This window comes from Lolium perenne, chromosome 6 (assembly GCF_019359855.2).
Source record: "Lolium perenne isolate Kyuss_39 chromosome 6, Kyuss_2.0, whole genome shotgun sequence".
NCBI lineage: Eukaryota > Viridiplantae > Streptophyta > Magnoliopsida > Poales > Poaceae > Lolium > Lolium perenne.
Window position 1 is genome coordinate 123,265,498 of NC_067249.2, and position 17,421 is coordinate 123,282,918.

Consider the following 17,421-nt stretch of genomic DNA (forward strand, 5'->3'; position numbering starts at 1 on the left):
CACCAAATCCTGGTGGCGCGGGCGTGAAAGAGGAAGCACTTGGAGCACCATGCATGTCGAATCCCGCGAAGGGATGACGAAGGGGAACGGAAGCCCCTGCGGCACGGGGCTGAACCCTAGCGGGGGAGCCATGTCCATGCATGCTCGACCCTAGCCCCCTCGCGTCGAAGGTTGCCGCCCACCGTGCAGAAACCGTCGGGTTCGGCCGGAATCGGGGCGGCCGCCGCCGCTGCCGTTGTATGTTACGGGGATGGTTCGAACTCGGCGACGACCGCCTAATCGCCGCCGCGACCGCGCAGTCAATGGCCGGTGCCGCTTGTCGTAATCCGCTCGAATCAACCTCTGGGATGGCGTGGTGAAAGGCCGAACAGCGCAACGCGAGCTTCTTAGCCAGATCCGATGGGGGAGGCGGTGGCGGAGGAGGAGACGAGGCCATCGGTTTTTCCGATGGGACCTTCGGAGAGAGAGCGAGAAGGTGAGTAGAGAGAGAAGATGACAGTAGAGTGAGAGAGGGGGAACGGGCGAGGGAGTTATTGGCCGGTCTCCCGTGCTTCCCAAAATTAGCCGGTTGGAGCCCATTTTACGCTCGCGTGGAATAAACTCGGTAGAAACGTCCAATTCAGCCGTTGTTGCTGGGCCTGTCTTTGGGCTACTTTAACCTTCGCGCCTGCTACAATTTGAAGATCCTGCATGAATCCAAACGGGCCAATTTCTTCTCCCCAAGCAACAAAATAACCTATCATCCCATACACCATGCCCAAACCTCAACGCGGTCAAACAAACGAGTGGGTCGCAACTTCCCTCAAAAAAAAAAAAAAAAAACGAGTGGGTCGCAACTCGCAACTGCCCACTCATCTAAAGGTATAATAGATGCCCCCCATAGGGGGTCTCACAGCGATTAGCGAGTCTCAGCCGTCGAATCTTGTCAGCATGTGTCAGTTTGGTGGATCTTGGCCGTCCGTTACAGGCGAGCAGCGCGTCTCCTGGCTGGGCATGGGCGCGTGGGCTTCATCCCCTTCCTAGATCAAGCCATGCAACAGCCAAGTTCTACCCTCCTATGGCTGCATGTGGGACCTACATTCGGCCGGATCCACTCGTCAGTCTCATGGGGTTGGTTTTAGATGGGTCACACGTCTCTGTAGGCATAGGGTCAGTGGACGTGGTGGGCAGCCAATCCCCACTCACGTCTTCCTCCCCAATCCCCTCTCTCTCCAGTCCCTCCACCTCCTGGTCAAACAGCCGCCGCCCCATCTCCTCATCAAGCCGCTCGAGGCCATGCCATCGTCGGCGGGAGAAGCCCGGCGGCCGCTCGCACCACCACATCCAGTCCTGCACGTCTTTCTCGACTAAGTGGAAGGAGGGCTACGGCGGGAGCAAGGTTAGGGAGGGTCCCCTCAGGAGGTCGCCCCTCTCGATCTCCTCCGGCCTGCCTCCTCCGTGGGCTCAACAGGCTCAACAGGAGGAGTACCACATACCGCCGCCGCCTGTGGTGAGGTCGGCGAAGGAGAGGCTGGAGGCCGGCAGGGAGCAGCGCAGGCTACCGCTCGCACTGCTGCCGTGGGCGGCTGGTGAGCTCCTCCTGTGCTGCACATCTCCGATGCGTTGTGCTAGACTCCTCTACATGAGGACGCCGGCCAGCAGTACAACAACCTGTCCCTTTCCACCTCTTCTTCCAAGGAGACCTACAGGTTATCTCTGTCACACACAAAATCCCCATCTTTCTGCAGAAACTTGAATGCTATGCTAAATTGGTTGATTTTGATGCTTCGTGTGACATACCGTCGTCGGAGGAGCAGCTGGTGGCTGGCTGGATCAGCGCACCGCCGAAGGATTGGTTGGTGGCCGGCGGAAGCAGCGCAAGCCGCCGCTCGCACCGCCCCAGTGTGTGTTTCCATTGCTTCAAGGGGCGGCTGGTGAGATCTGCCCGTGCTACACGTCTCCAGTGCATCGTGCTGCAGTGCCTGGACTCCTCCGACACTTCATCGTCTTTGAGGGTGCCGACCAGCAGTACAACAGGTTGTCTTCCACCTCTTCTTACAGGTTCTCTCTGTCACACATGACAGGATCCCCATCTTCCTGCATAAACTTGGATTTTATGCTAAATTGATTGACTTTGATACTTGCTAAATTATGAAGAATGATTATTTTAGCTAATAAGATGTTTGTTTCATTTTTTCAGCATAGGACGGAGAACAATTCTACCACACGCGCATCTTCGTTGGCATGGTGCACGAACCACTGCTGCAACACCTAGAGAGCAGCACATCCTGCCGCCACTTATGGTGAGGTCGCTGAAGGAGTGGCTGGTGGCCGGCGGGGAGCAGCGCAGGCCGCCACGTGCCTTGCCGTCGCTTAAAGGGGCGGTTGGTGAGATCCGCCCGTGCTGCACATCTCCGATGCGTTGTGCTGGAGTGCCTGGATTCCTCCGCACGAGGACGCCAGCCAGCAGTACAACAACTTGTCCCTCTCCACCTCTTCTTCCAAGGAGACCTGCAGGTTCTCTCTGTCACACACACAAAATACCCATCTTCCTGCAGAAACTTGAATGCTATGCTAAATTGGTTGACATTGATGCTTCCTGAGACATACCATCATTGGAGGTGCAGCTGGTGGCTAGCTGGGTCAGTGCGCCACCGGAGGAGCAGTTGGTGGCCGGCGGAAGAAGCGCAAGCCGCGGCTCACACCACCGCCGCCCGCGTTGCCGTCGCTTGAAGAGGCGGCTGGTGGGCTCTGCCCGTGCTACCAGCATAGGATGGAGAACGATTCTACCTGCATAAACTTGGATGTTATGCTAAATTGATTGACTTTGATACTTGCTACATTATGAACAATGATTATTGTAGCTAATAAGATGGTTGTTTCATTTTTTCAGCATAGGATGGAGAATGATTCTACCACATGGGCATGAAATGAAAAAATAATCGCTGTTGCAATCTCTTCCTCTTTTGTTCGAATTTAGGAGGGCTTTTCGATAATTATGTCTGATATCTTTGTCTTACCAGTGTTGTTTGATTTATAATTTTAGGCCATGGTCTTCTTATCAATATGAGTGCTGTAAATAATATATTGGGATGGTTGTCGCTCTAAATTTAGGAGTATTAAAATTTACTAGCCTATTTTGAACTGGTGTTTCTGTTCTCTTATTTACTCATAATCTTCTATAATAGATGGAATGTACAAAGCCTCACGTGAGCTTCTTCTCTTCTTAGTCAATTATTCAAATTTCAGGTGTGAATCATTGCTCATTGCCGAGATACAATCGTGCGCCTCCATTTCATTCGTCTTCACTGAGTGCCTTGGCTTTCTTCTTTTTTCACTGTTGTTTTCTGATAATTTTTCTCGTCACATATATTTTTGCAGCTGGTCCTGCAAAGGGAGACAACCTCCTCTGTATCTTCTCTCTCGGTTGATGGTCATCTACTCCGCTCTATGTGTAGGCTGTTGCCGGGAGTTAGCCCTTACCTCGCAGCCGAGAAGAGCAAGGTAATTCATTACCTAGTGATTAAGCACGCATCCATCTAGCAGGAAGTGAGCAAGTTCCTTCCCATGATTCATTAAGATTTCTAGGAAAAAGTGCATGTTTTGCTCTATCCACTAGGTTACAGGTTGGTATGCTCGGTTTTCTTGAGATTTGTATATAAAAAATTGGGTATTTCTATTCAAATAATATGAAGTATGTTTGGTGCTTTCAGGTCTGAGGAGTGGTAGGATAGTTTGTATGGCTCCTTCCACTCTGGTGGTTTGGTTGGGTCTGGGTAGGCTGGTGTGAAGGTTTAGCTCATTGTCATGAATGATAGAGGCAGGCCCAGGTGCTCTGTCCACTTGACTATTCCAAGGTGGCTGCCCCATTATGGATAACAAGAGAATGTTGAATGTCGACGCAAGAGAAGGTGAATACTAGATGATCCATTGAGTATTACTTATTGGATTTGTTAGTTTGCCCTGCAATTTCTAATGTTCCTAACAATATTTTTCTGACCGCCAGGTTATCTGTGAAGGAGGTTTCTTGATAATGATGTTTTTATCTCAGGATATGTTGGCCTACTTCTGAATACTAGATGATAATTTTTTTATTAGCTCATTATCCCTGCTAAAGTGTATGGCATCTTTTCTTTCATCGGTTCAGTATCTTTGCCACAACGGTATGACATAGATGAAGGTTTAGGATTCTGACATTTTAGTTCTTTTACGCATGCTCTGCTCCTCATATATGACTTAAGATATTGTATTACATCATTGAATTCTGCGCCGTGGAACATCTTGGTTTCATTACGCATCTGCTCATTTCGATTATCTAATAAGCTATCTTGGATCCTAAATTGTTTCATGCTGATTCAGAGTATTCTTACATGACAACGCTCTACTTTCTTACGGAAGCACTATGAGTAGTGTGTTCTGATATGCAATTAGTTTTCCTATAGTTAGCAAACCTGTGTACTGAGGACTGTTTCTTCTGGTTTGATGCAGGCAGTAAGTACTGGATGTTTTTCTGAGGAAGGTAGAATGGCTACTCAAGAAAAAGAAAAAGGTATAGTGCCTTACTAATCGTAGAGATGGAGTTTGAAATTGTTTCGAGTAACGAATGGCAAGTTTTTAGATATTGCAATGCTACTAAGAAAAGGGAAATTCAAGGCCATCTATTACAGTAGCCAAAAAAGGTACATTTTCTTCCCAGTTCCATATTTTCAGGCTGGCCAGGTTAGTCATACCAAGAACTCACTACCAATTCACTCTATGTAGGCAATAGTACCACCCATCAAAACAAGAAGGCATCCAATGAACTATTCAGGTCTATTTTCACATGTTCATGTCTGATTTTGCTAATGTGTTCTGTCTATTTTCACATCTGTTGCTAATTTGTTATGTTCTGTTCATCCCTCCTATAGAGGGAGATTGGAAGGGAAAGAAGAAATGCTGAGGGGGGTTGAGGATACAATAGATGACACCTATTTGCAATAATCTGGTATAGAATCTTGATATTTATATATGTTGATTGTAATCTTTTGACATGATGTGGTTTCTTGTTTACTGTACCAAATAAGCAAATTGATGGTAACATACCTGTTGTTTCATCTATTTTCTCCAAACTGATCTTGTGTCTTGTTACTGTCTAATTCTGATGTAGTATGTTGTATGTTGTTAACTGCCCTTCTTTACTTTTTGTTTCCATCAGCTGGCTCAAATGTTGGCGGGAGTGTGGATATTCTGATTGATGGATTTGTCCCTCCGGCTAGCAGTTGTTGCTCCTATGTTTACTTTAGTGCGGCTTCTACGATCATTTTTCCCTCTCCTCCAGCTACTGAACAGATTTTCTTCTGGTCAGCTCTCTGTTGCATACCAGTTAGTAAATTACCTGTTATTGACTTATCGTGCTTAAAAAATTTCAGTGGGCAATTTTGCTTGCTTCTCTAAAAGTAGCATATTAAATGGTAGCAAGGAGGATGCTCTTCCAGCGATAAATTTTTTGCAGACATTTGTTGGTTTGAACTGTCCAAAGGTAAGCAAACTAAATCAGATTGTTGAGCTATCATCATCTGCCTGCTCAAATTATTTGTGATAACGAATGTTTAATGTTTTTGAACTATATGCAAAGCTTCTATGTGTTCTCTTAAAGAAATATTCCATAGTACTTATCGACCACGAGATACACTACAAAGAAACCTTTGGAGTTCATTTTCTCCCTATATACTCTCGGGATCTGTTTTGTTTCTTATTTCTACATTGGCAACTTCCTTGCTATATAGAACATGATGATGTTGTATTGAACTCCATGCCTCAATTAGTCTTTTATGCTAGGTAGCATCCCTCCTGTGCAGCGTGGTATCTTGAAAATTATTTCTATGCTGCGCCCACCAGCTATGTTATCATCAATCTGGCCCATTACCCTCCTTGAGATGCTATGCTATCTTAACGGGGAAAAAGCCCCCTGCACGAGAGTAGTCAAGAAGTACGCGAACAGAATACTGATGCACTGGCAAATGTCAGAAAGTGTGCTTCTGGTAAAACATGTTATCTTGCGTAATTTAAGAAATATGATACCTTGAGTAATTTATATGTAATTTATCATGGCTATAGTTTAATGATACCATATCAATGGCAGTGGCACAAAAGGGGAAACTATTGTGGGCTGTGGCTGGGCCATCCTATTTTTTTTTGTAGAAAAGCATGTGGCAATCATGGCTTCTTAATTCGGCACCGTCAAAAGTGATTTCGAATGAGATGACAGTAAATTCTCTTCTATCTCTTTTATTTAGTATCTGCATCTATATCAAAGTGATATATACGACTATCTAGATTTAAATTTACATTTGTTTAGAACCCTTCCATCATTGTTGTTGTCGACATGAGCGCATTTTTTTCTGTTTTTATTTTTGCAGATGTTAAGGTGTGATCCCGAGTGCGTAGGTTTGAGTGGCATCAGTTTTTGACACTGTTGGTGATAAGGTTTCCGTGGTTGACTATGTGATACAGGTGTGCTCCCATCATGCCCACCTCACTGCTATTTTTCTTTGGGCATGTTGATAGATGGTATGGATTATTCCTGACCACTTCACTGAGTAGCTCATCTATTTAAAATCCTCATAGGAATCCTAATATATTGTATGTGTCCTTCCATAGGAATTGGTTTAGTTCTTCCTATTTTTGGATTTAGTTGATCGGTGTGGCTGAATAATTCCTTCCTAATAGTTGTCCATTCACTCTTCGATCATGACGTTTCTCAGCTTTGTCGTCATATGCGATGGTCCACTGTTAACCATGTGGATTTTTAATGTTAGTTGTACAATACAAGAATATACAGTTTGCATTTTTCTTGCAGGTAGGTCTCAAGAGCCAATGAAAATGGAATCTTCCTAATATAGAGTGTAGTGACATTGTCGGTGTGACCATGGAGTTCCAAAGCCATCAATTCCCGTTGTAGCTCGGCAGTTCCAATATAATTTTTAATTTTTTTTAATTTAAGTATTCAGTATTTGACATACAAGATGCAGATTTTAAATCAACAAAAAATGATGTTGTCTATAGATTTATACAAAAAATAGCTGGTGGTTGTTTATAGGTATACTAAATGAATATTTAATTTTTTTATTAGATACTCCGTACTGGTTGTGAAGGGCGGGCCTGGTGCAGCGGTAGAGCCTCACCGCCTGTGACCGAGAGGTCCCAGGTTCGAGTCGCGGTCTCCTCACATTGCACTTTGTGAGGGTAAGGCTTGCCACTAACACCTTCCCCAGACCCCGCACAGTGCGGGAGCTCTCAGCACTGGGTACGTCCTTTTTACTCCGTACTGGTTGTGGGTGTAAAATTGATAACTTGAGCCTAGCATGAGTTTGCATTTTCCCTTATATTTAGCCTTTACCTTCTTGACTTTGCTCTGAAACATTTTTTTTTTCTTATTGTACCATGACTGCTCTAACTTACATGAAACCTTCACCATATTAGACTCTTGGTGATGTACTGTGGGGGTACTGTACGCTTGCTATAAAAACTAATTGATGTGATCAGTTAGCATGCGCGAAGGAAACTTGAACTGTGCTAGCTGCAGAAAAAGAGACATACCAGCTGGTGGCACACCAAATCCTCACCTTCACAAAATAAACTTCGTCCAGGTCAAGTTGGTAGCGGATCAACTTAATTCACCTTCTGGTGCTTACCGATATTGATCTCGGTTACTTCAATCTTATCTTTCGAGAGCAATTTCTGTGCTGTGCATTTTGCTTCTGCTTGCCAAAGAGTTTTGTCGCTCCCTGAATTCCCTTGCCTATATTGCTGCATATGTAAGTAGGTGGTGATTATTGTGTCTTTCTTAGATGATTCTCTATTAGCTATTGAACTATCTTAATATAAGGTTCTACCTTAGTTAGTAATGCCCACCTTAGTTAGGCAAACATGCAAGCCAAGCATTCATAAAAAGAACAAATACTCCAAGAGTACAATTGTATGGTCTCAAGAATTGGTATTAATTGCATTTTTTTTACAAATACGTGTAGGCGAACTATATACTTACTTTGTTACTGAACACAACCAGATGGTGTCAACCTGTAAAAAATAACAGGAGATGTCTTTGAAAGCTATCGCCGCATTTGATTCCATGATATGATCCTTCTGACTTCGCATATTATTTCCTCTGCTACCAACACAGTTGTAGCAAGATAACATCACCTCCTCTTCCAGCGGCTTTGCCCACGATAGCCTCTTGCCCAGTGGCGGAGCTTGAAGATAAAATTGGGAGTGTGTGAAAGACCAAACAAAATTTGGACAACAGAAATGTGAGCCACCGGACAGCTGCAACTTAGGCTTTAAGCCTTGGGCGATTCCTTTCTACCTTTTCCTTGTCCTTTGCTGCTACAACATTACCTATATGGCCTGGTTGATACATCAAGGCTCTACATTCTGTGATTGCATTGTTATGCGGTGAGCAAGGTCCAACCTACATGGCCTAATAATGCATAGGATTTCCCATCATTCACCTTCTTCAATTTCTCAAATCTGTGAACCAAGAGTACATCAAAACCACGTTTTGCTAAAATATTTTTGCTGGAACAAGGCTCTCAAATCTGGTGGTGGGGGAGTATCTTCCTCAACTGGCTATGCTCTTTGTCTTTTGAAGAACGATGCAATATTGCCCTTTTTCCCCATTTTCAGTCCTATTCCGAAGTTCTAGCTCTCAATTCAATCAACTACTTAACAGGAATTTTGTCAAATCTGCAGTTCAAACAACATGAAAATCCTCAATTAGGATTTTAGAAATTTGGGATTGAGTTGAGGAGAATGTAGTCGCAGCTAATACTGGAACAAGAAAATCCTAAATAGATTACCACTTGCCAAGAATCGAAGGATGAAAGGAGAGATCCAGTTGGAGAGGTTGACCAGTGAAGGCGTGGAGCCGTCGGGTCGCTGCTGCTCAGCTACTGCCTACTGGTCGTCGGGGACGGGGGCGAGGGGGTCCGGCGCGGGTTGGGTCGCCGCTTTGGCGGGTTGTGAGCTCACTGCTCTGGTGCCCCTGGTCGACGGCTGCCGGGCCGAAGGTCGCCGGATGCTAGGTCGGCAGGGGAGCTGGGGGCGGCGGCCGGCGGGGACTCGCCGATTCAGCTCGCCAGTTCAGTCGTGCTGGAGTCTTGCCTTCTCATTAGTACTACGTATTAAAGAAGGGACGATAATACAAGGAACCAATTCAGCAACCTCTTGGAAGCCTGCAAAACTCATATGATTTAGTAAAACAATCGATGCCAAAACCGAGTTAAGTACTCAAGAACAAATGAAGTAGAACCTCATTAGACTGATATGAAGGCGAAAGACAACGTTCCATGAAATCGGCAGTTTATGGGAACCGGCTTCTCAATGGATTTGGGCAGGGAGGATGCCGGTCACGGGCTGTAATCCAAAGTGAGAGCTAGCAAGGGAGGAACGAGAGTGGGTAGGCAGTGTCGCGGTGGAGAGGCAAGATTGCCACGTGCAAAGAAAATTTGCTTCTTTTTTTTTGAGAGAAAGAAAATTTGCTTCTACCAGAGAGAAAGGAACATACGAGTTGATGCAGATTGCTCCGCTCCTCTTCGCCCATGAGTTAACCGATAAGATCGGCAGCGCGTCTTCTCAAAAAAAAAAAAAATCGGCAGTACCAAAATGCCAAATCCCGACAGGCCTGCTAATATTTAGATCGAAGATGTAGTTACGGCCCACCAATATAGCTATGGGTAGGAATGTAAACAGGGTGGGTCAGATTGGATTTTACTGCTATCATATCCTATGCCATATTTTCACAGTTCATTCGGAGCGATCAGACAATTACCGGTTACGAATTTGAATCCAAAAATATGAGACCACTGATTCGGAATGGTAACGTAGCGACCTTGAGATGGAACCAAAGTTAATCAGATATTATGTGGACAATGACTTTAGCGTTCCTTCCCTGCTTTTGTTGCTCTCGATAGAATCAACAACTGTTAAATGCTACAATATATATTCCTCCTCTTTTTCTGGTGATATATAAAAGTTTGTTTTTCTTTTTATATTTACTGTGATTCGCAATGATTTGTAAGGCTTGAACTAATATTTTACCATCTTCCACCTGTACGTGATTTTCATGGGATCATGCGCCAAGGTTGTTTCTATAAAAACTGTTTTGCATTCTGTAGTACCCTTAGGGTTGTTGATAGCATGTTCGATTCTTTTGTTTGATGACTTTTGCAACACAAGGTGTTATCACCGATGTCTGGTCGACTAATAAGTGCAATTTGGTGCTGGTTTCCGTAATTACCTTTGCACTGCTGCCTATGTTGTTCTCTAAGCTTATTATAAAGCAATTTAGAAAATGTTTGTCAATGTGAAAGCAGGGGACGCACACCAAGGGGTGATTCTAAATTTACCGCTCTGTTTGTAACTTCGTCTGCTTCATCATAATTTAATTATACAGACATTTCGTTTGTAAAACCTACAAATTGATTATTATATTAACAAAAAAGAATTGTTGTTATATAAATAAACATTGGCACAAACCTCACAAGAGGTGATTCTAAATTTACTGCATCTGCTTTATCATAATTTAATTATACATAAAATTCGTTCTTAAAACCAACGAATTGTATTATATATTATATTAACAAAAAAATTATTATTGTTATACAAATAAATATTGGCACAAACCTCACGGGGTCGTGCGCCAAGGCGCACATTTAAATCTAGTTCATGTAATGCAAGCAACCAAACACGAAACCAATTCTGTCTTTGGAGATGTCCCAGCGAGACAGGCTGCTCTGGGCCTGTCTAGTGCAGGCATGAAGGCAACAAACCACGCCGTTATAGATTAAGGAATACTCTTTGTTTACTTTGAGAAAGAGTTTTATTTTATTGATTGAAATCGTTGACCAAAGTGTTCTTCAGCTGAATAGATGGATCGGCAACGTACATCTGCCGATGGCTGGGCCATCAAGGCCTCCAGCTGCTCCTCCTACGGTGCCTCTACCGGCGCCAGGATCTTCGTCAACCTTGCCGGGTCGGCTGCCCCGGCATCTGCGGCTACTACGCCTGCCGGCCCCTATACGGGACCCCCTGGTTTCCAAGGATGGCCGGCCGGGGCGCTCATGCCGCAGGCTGCGCCTCCTCCTCGACCGGCTGCACCTGCGCCTCCTCCTCGACAGGCTACGCCTATTCCGAGGCCGCCACATGGGTATCGCCCTCCTGTACCCCAGATGCAGTTCATGCCTCAACCGTCGTAACCGCAGTACCAAGGTCATTTTCATTATCCGCTTGCTGGACAGCCGAATATGGTGCAGCCACTTGTGCAGCCACCTTCATATCAGCAGCCACCGCCACAGCCTGGGCAAGTGAAGAAGAGAAGGAAGAAGAAGAGTGCCACTACGGTGGGGCAGCCAGTGCCTTCGGTGGGAGATGGGCCTCCTGTGGGACAGCCAATGCCTCCAGTGGGACAGTCTGCGCCGTTGTCTATGGTACAGCCACAGTTGGTACCAAATTCTGATATTCTTATGACTCCTCTACAGGAGCCTGCAGGTGGAGTTGTTTCTGAGGTTCCAGTGATGAAGCAGAAGAAGGTGGGGCGTTGTTGGAAGTGCGCCGTTAATACGCATGCAACAAAGGACTGTAAGGCTGTTCATTACTGTTTAGTGTGTGATTCTGGGGCACACCCGACCATTCGATGCCCAATTCTGAAGCTGCCGAGACCTACGAGCTTTTTTGTCGGTTGTGGTAATGATGCCACGCTTGATCTTCAGCTCCCGGACTCAGTCTTTAAGCCTCAGTTGATTGCGGCTGGAGCACCTACTGCTTTGGTACAGGTGTCAGGAGAGGGAGTCGTTTCAGCTGATGATATCCAGAGTCTTATGGCCCGGATGTGTCCTGGGAATCCTTCCTGGAAGTGGGAGGCGGTGCCTCATGGTGGTAATGCTTTTCTGGTTGGTATACCTACAGCTGAAGATCTGTCGAGGATTGACGGTATGCAGATGAGTGTGCCCAAAGTTAGTGCACAGGCTCTTGTTTCTTCTTGGGTGCATCAGGATATTGCTCCGGAGTTTGTTATGAAGCCAGTTTGGGTGCACGTCACCGGTGTACCAGATTCTGTTCGACACTTCTTAGGCCTCTGGGCTGTGGGGTCTCTTATTGGTACTACTCTGGATGTGGATTTAGTCTCCCTGCGGAGTCTGGGGATTATTCGTATACTAGTGGCTATGCGGGATCCTTCAGTGTTGGAGAAAGATGATGGATGTTTGCAGGTGATTGCACTTTTACAGCTTAATGGTTACAGATTTCGCTTTCGTCGTGAAGCAGCTGGGTTTAAACCGGACCCTCGGTTTCGGCCTTTTTTCTGGAAGGACGATGGTGATGATGGCGGTTCTCATGGGTTTGAGGATGAGAGTTTTGATGATGCTACAGCGGTTGCTGCGCCGGGTGCGGCGAATATGGAGGTAGATGGACATCCACCGACTCAGTCTCAGGGTGCTTCAGCGGTACCGGTTGCGCAGGTGGCTCTGACTCCATTCAACCACTCACCGATGACGGACACAGGACGCCAGATTGTGGCTTGCGCCAGGACGGAGTCACCTCACCTAGTTGCTTCACGACCTTCGCTCGCTCGGTCTCTTTCTCCGTCTCGTGTTCGCACGTTCATGCAGGGACGTACTCGACCGGGGTCTTCTCCCGCTCCTTCGCCTTCTTCGTCACGCACACCACAGGGGGTGCCGGTCCCGTCTTCTACCTCGACACAGACGGAATCGATACTCGGCCGGGACGCGTCACTGCCGGCGGTGCGGCCTCTCCCCGTGTCTCCAACGTGGCAAGTGGCACCACAGGTCGGGTCGGTGCTGACCATGCAGCTGCTGTCGTCGACAGACGCGCAGCCGACCGTCGCGGCGTCCGCCTCGGGGCTCATGCAGGGACAGCAGCCGGATGCGGCTTCGACGCTGCACGTGGCGTCGATCACGACGGCAACGACGCAGCGTGCCACGTCGACCGCGCCTCCGCAGACGGGAACGACGCAGCGCGCCTCGTCGAACGCGCCTCCGCGGATCGTCGTCATGACCGTGCAGCAGCCCGCTCCCGGTCAGGCGGAGCAGCTGAGGCCGGGCGGTGGCTCGGCGGGGCGGCATCCGGTGGTGCAGCTGCGTTCGGCGCCGTCGCAGCGCACGCCCGCGTTTTCTTCTCCGACTCGGTCCGGAGCGGGTCGGGAGGAGCCTTGGACCGGCCCGGTCATCCAGGAGGTGCAGCAGGCCGTGGATGCTCAGCCGGCACGGGCGGTCGGCCCGCTGGAGTTAGCCGCGCCGCCTCCACGGCGGAGGGGCTTGACGACCCGGGCTCGCCGAGGGCTGCGACGCCGCCTTCCGCTCCTATATCACAGGCCTCGTCTTCTCCGACGGGTTCTTCACTGCGTTCGTCTTCTCCTACGCCGGTCTCCACCTTGCAGCAGCCTCCTCTCGCTGTTCCTCCTCCTGTCGCTCAACCGACGGTGAGGCGAAGTGGGAGATACGCGCTCGCGGAGGATGACTCGGGGGTGACGGATGAGGACGTCATGCAGAGAGCCATGCGACGCAAGGCGGAGAAGAACCTCGACACAGCTGGTACTAAGCAAGCTTCCAAGTCTTTTACTTCGTTTTCAGATTCTCGTATTTCTTCAAATTTGTGTAGTCTTGGGGTCTCGTTGGGTAGTAGGCCTGATGAGATCTCGGTTTCGGCTAATGTGTTGAGACAGACGGAGCTTGACCGTTTAACGGTTGTTCCGAATGACTCAACTGGGCTTGAAACATCCTTTATAGACGATGAGGAAGAGGATGACATCTTAGATGGTCAGCTTCTCTCGGCTATTATTGGTAGTGTCCCAGAAGTCGACTTAGAACACTCAGAGCTTAGTTCCGTTTATGATCTAAGCGCGTCCGCTCGAGGTTCTAGGTCGTCGGCTGGGAAGAAGTCTCGTAGATATGGCAAGAATTCTAAATCTAAAATAGTTTCTCAATGAATGACATGTTTCGGAATAGCAGAGGTCTTGGTGACTTGGCTAAACATTCTCACATTGCCGCTGGTTGTAGAGATTATGATTTAGACTTTATTGCTATATCCGAGACGGGTAGGCGGAATTTCTCAGAGAGTTTTCTCGACCGTTTATCAGGCGGGATTAACTTTCAGTGGTTTTCTCGCCCGCCTCGTGGTAGGTCCGGGGGTATTTTACTTGGCGTCCGCATAGACACCATGACTGTCCTAGCTAGTTCTGATGGAGAGTATCACATTAAGCTTGACATACAGAATAAAGCGGACGGCTTCATTTGGAGTCTGGTCGCTGTGTATGGTGCTGCCCAAGATGCTTTTAAGGCTGACTTTTTACGTGAGTTGGTAAATCTTACTAAAGATAATCCTTATCCGATTTTAATCGGAGGGGATTTTAATTTACTAAGATTTCCTCATGAGAAAAGTAAAGATCTTTTCGATGGACATTGGCCTTTTTTGTTCAATGCTGTCATTGATAGCCTTGACCTAAGAGAGGTGTTTATGTCCGGTCGATAATTTACTTGGGCCAACAGTTTGCCTGAACCCACATACGAAAAGCTAGACCGCGTGTTGATGGATACTGAATGGGAAGATAAATACCCTATGGTGTCTGTCCGTGCACTAGAACGTATTGAAAAATTGTCTGACCATGCACCGATCCTTCTAACCACTGGGAATCCCCGTCCTATGTGTAAACGGCCTTTTAAGTTCGAACTTGGCTGGCTACATCGGGATGGGTTCCACGAGATGGTTAAGACGGTTTGAGAGAGACCGGTTAGTGGCAGCACTCCAATATTGAGATGGAATAATAAGATGCATGCAATGCGCAAACATCTCTCTGGTTGGGCTGCCCATACAGCTGGTATCCTTAAAAAAGAAAAGGCTCGCTTATCAAAAGTGATTGATGAGCTAGAGGCTTTTGCGGAGATCAGACCACTGACTACGCATGAGATTGAACTTAAGAATCAATCTAATGCGCAGATGGCGAGTCTCCTTCGCGAAGAGGAACTCCAATGGTATCAACGTTCCAAAGCCCAATTCATTTTGGAAGGAGACTCAAATACGTGATTTTTCCATGGCATAGCCAATGGGAGACATCGGAAAAAACGTATTCATTCTCTTAATCAAGATGAAGGGTTGATTGAAGGCCATGAGCAACTCAAATCTTACATTAATAATTATTATAAAGGTCTGTTTGGTCCTCCGGATGAAAGCTCTTTTTCTCTAAATGAGGACTTAACAGAGGACATACCCCAAGTTTCTATTGAAGAAAATGGCCTCCTAACCGCACCTTACACTGAGGATGAGGTTCAGAAGGCAATTTTCCAGATGGAATGCAATAAGGCACCGGGTCCAGATGGTTTTCCAGCGGAGTTTTATCAAACCTTTTGGAATACTATCAAATCGGACCTTCTAGATTTGTTCAGTGATCTTCACACAGGACAACTAGAATTATTTCGTCTAAATTTTGGTGAAGTAATTTTGTTACCGAAGGTTAATGAGGCAGAAAGGATTTAACAATATAGACCTATTTGCCTCTTAAACGCCAGTTTCAAGATTTTCACGAAAGTGGCCACCATTAGACTTAATACGGTTGCGGATCATGTCGTTAGGCCATCACAAACAGCTTTCATGCAAGGGAGAAACATCCTTGATGGGGTGGCGGTTTTGCATGAGACGGTACATGAGATGCATACTAAGAAATTAAATAAGGTTATTTTAAAATTAGATTTTGAAAAGGCTTATGACAAGGTCAAATGGTCTTTCCTTCAACAGACACTCAGGATGAAAGGTTTTTCTCCTGAATGGCGTGCTTTAATAAATGATTTTGTGTATGGAGGTAGTGTGGCAATTTGGGTTAATGATGACACCGGCCATTATTTCCAAACACGAAAAGGGTTACGCCAAGGGGATCCGTTATCACCTATGTTATTCAACATTGTGGCGGATATGCTGGCGATACTCATAGAGCGGGCCAAGTCTGATGGTCAGATTGAAGGTGTGATTCCACATCTTGTTGATGGTGGTTTATCTATCCTTCAATATGCTGACGATACAATTCTGTTTATGGATCATGATCTCGATAAAGCTCAAAACCTGAAATTAATTTTGGTGGCGTTTGAGCAGTTGTCGGGATTGAAAATCAATTTCCATAAAAGTGAATTGTTCTGTTTCGGTGATGCTCAAGATGATACAGCTCTCTATACAGAGTTGTTTGGTTGTGGGCAAGGCCAATTTCCTATTCGCTATTTGGGCATTCCGATTCATTATCGGAGACTTACGATTGCCGAATGGAAAATAGTGGAAGAAAGATTACAGAAACGCCTTAGCAGCTGAAAAGGTAAATTGCTGTCCCTGGGAGGAAGATTGATACTTATTAATTCGGTACTAACAAATATGGTACTGTATATGTTATCATTCTTCCTATTGCCAAAAGGAATTCTGCATAAACTCGATTATTATCGATCCAGATTCTTTTGGCAAGGGGACAGCGAGAAAAGGAAGTATTGACTGGTTAAATGGAGTATAGTTTGTAGTCCCAAAGATCAAGGTGGGCTTGGAGTTCATGACCTAGAGGTCAAGAATTCGGCACTGCTGGGTAAATGGCTTTTTAAGCTCCTTACCGAGGATGGGATTTGGCAAACTATTCTTCGGAGAAAGTATATAGGCTCCAAGACGTTATCCCAAGTGGTTTGGAAACCCGGGGATTCACACTTCTGGGCTGGTCTAATGGCAACAAAAAATGCTTTTTTTCGCCATGGAACTTTCTCAATTAAGAATGGAGCACATATACGGTTCTGGGAAGATGCTTGGTTAGACAATGCACCCCTAAGCGAACAGTATCCTGCGTTGTATAGTATCGTTCATCGCAAAGGAGATACCATTGCTACAGTAATGGCTACCTCTCCACCGAATGTGACGTTCAGACGAGTTTTGCTAGGACAAAGGCTATTGGCGTGGAATACCTTAATTCAAAGGCTGGGGGATATTAATTTATCACCTGAACCCGATGAATTTAGGTGGAACTTACATGTAGATGGTTCTTTCTCGGTCAAATCTTTATACAATGCTATACTTCATTCTGATGTACCAGTGGATAATAATAAAAAAGTTGGAAGATGAAGATACCATTAAAAATAAAAATATTTGGATGGTATCTTCGTCGAGGGGTCATCCTCACCAAAGACAATCTTGTTAAGCGGAATTGGCAAGGAAGTAAGCGATGTGTTTTTTGTCATCATGATGAAACAATTAAACACCTCTTCTTCCAATGTCAGTTTGCGAGATCTATTTGGTCTGTCATCCAAGTAGCGTCTACCTTGTACCCTCCGACTAGTGTAGCCAATGTCTTTGGCAATTGGCTTCATGGTATAGATTCAAGGTTTAAGTTGCTTCTTAGTGTTGGGGCGCTAGCAGTTATCTGGGCGCTTTGGC

At 46.1% G+C, this 17,421-nt stretch overlaps 1 protein-coding gene and 1 long non-coding RNA gene across 10 annotated transcripts; both read left to right on the plus strand.

Moving 5' to 3' along the window:
- The first annotated feature begins 1,057 nt into the window (after window positions 1-1,057).
- LOC139832490 (uncharacterized) lies at window positions 1,058-2,874 on the plus strand. The gene is made up of 4 exons (XM_071822264.1): window positions 1,058-1,688; window positions 1,797-2,016; window positions 2,180-2,496; window positions 2,607-2,874. The coding sequence occupies exons 1-4, from the start codon at window positions 1,058-1,060 to the stop codon at window positions 2,615-2,617; spliced, it is 1,179 nt and encodes a 392-aa protein (XP_071678365.1). The 3' UTR covers window positions 2,618-2,874.
- A 929-nt stretch (window positions 2,875-3,803) lies between these two features.
- LOC127329099 (uncharacterized) lies at window positions 3,804-7,704 on the plus strand. Of its 9 annotated transcripts, none has more exons than XR_011747223.1 (10): window positions 3,804-3,890; window positions 3,986-4,528; window positions 4,598-4,658; window positions 4,741-4,789; window positions 4,887-4,963; window positions 5,174-5,999; window positions 6,101-6,225; window positions 6,378-6,471; window positions 6,818-7,264; window positions 7,441-7,704. It is a non-coding gene; the product is annotated as an uncharacterized lncRNA (long non-coding RNA). The 9 variants fall into 9 exon arrangements; XR_011747226.1 differs by lacking the exon at window positions 7,441-7,704 and having other exon boundaries at window positions 5,174-5,497; window positions 5,797-5,999; XR_011747221.1 differs by lacking the exon at window positions 7,441-7,704 and having other exon boundaries at window positions 3,986-4,142; window positions 4,468-4,528.
- The last annotated feature ends 9,717 nt before the right edge of the window (window positions 7,705-17,421 follow it).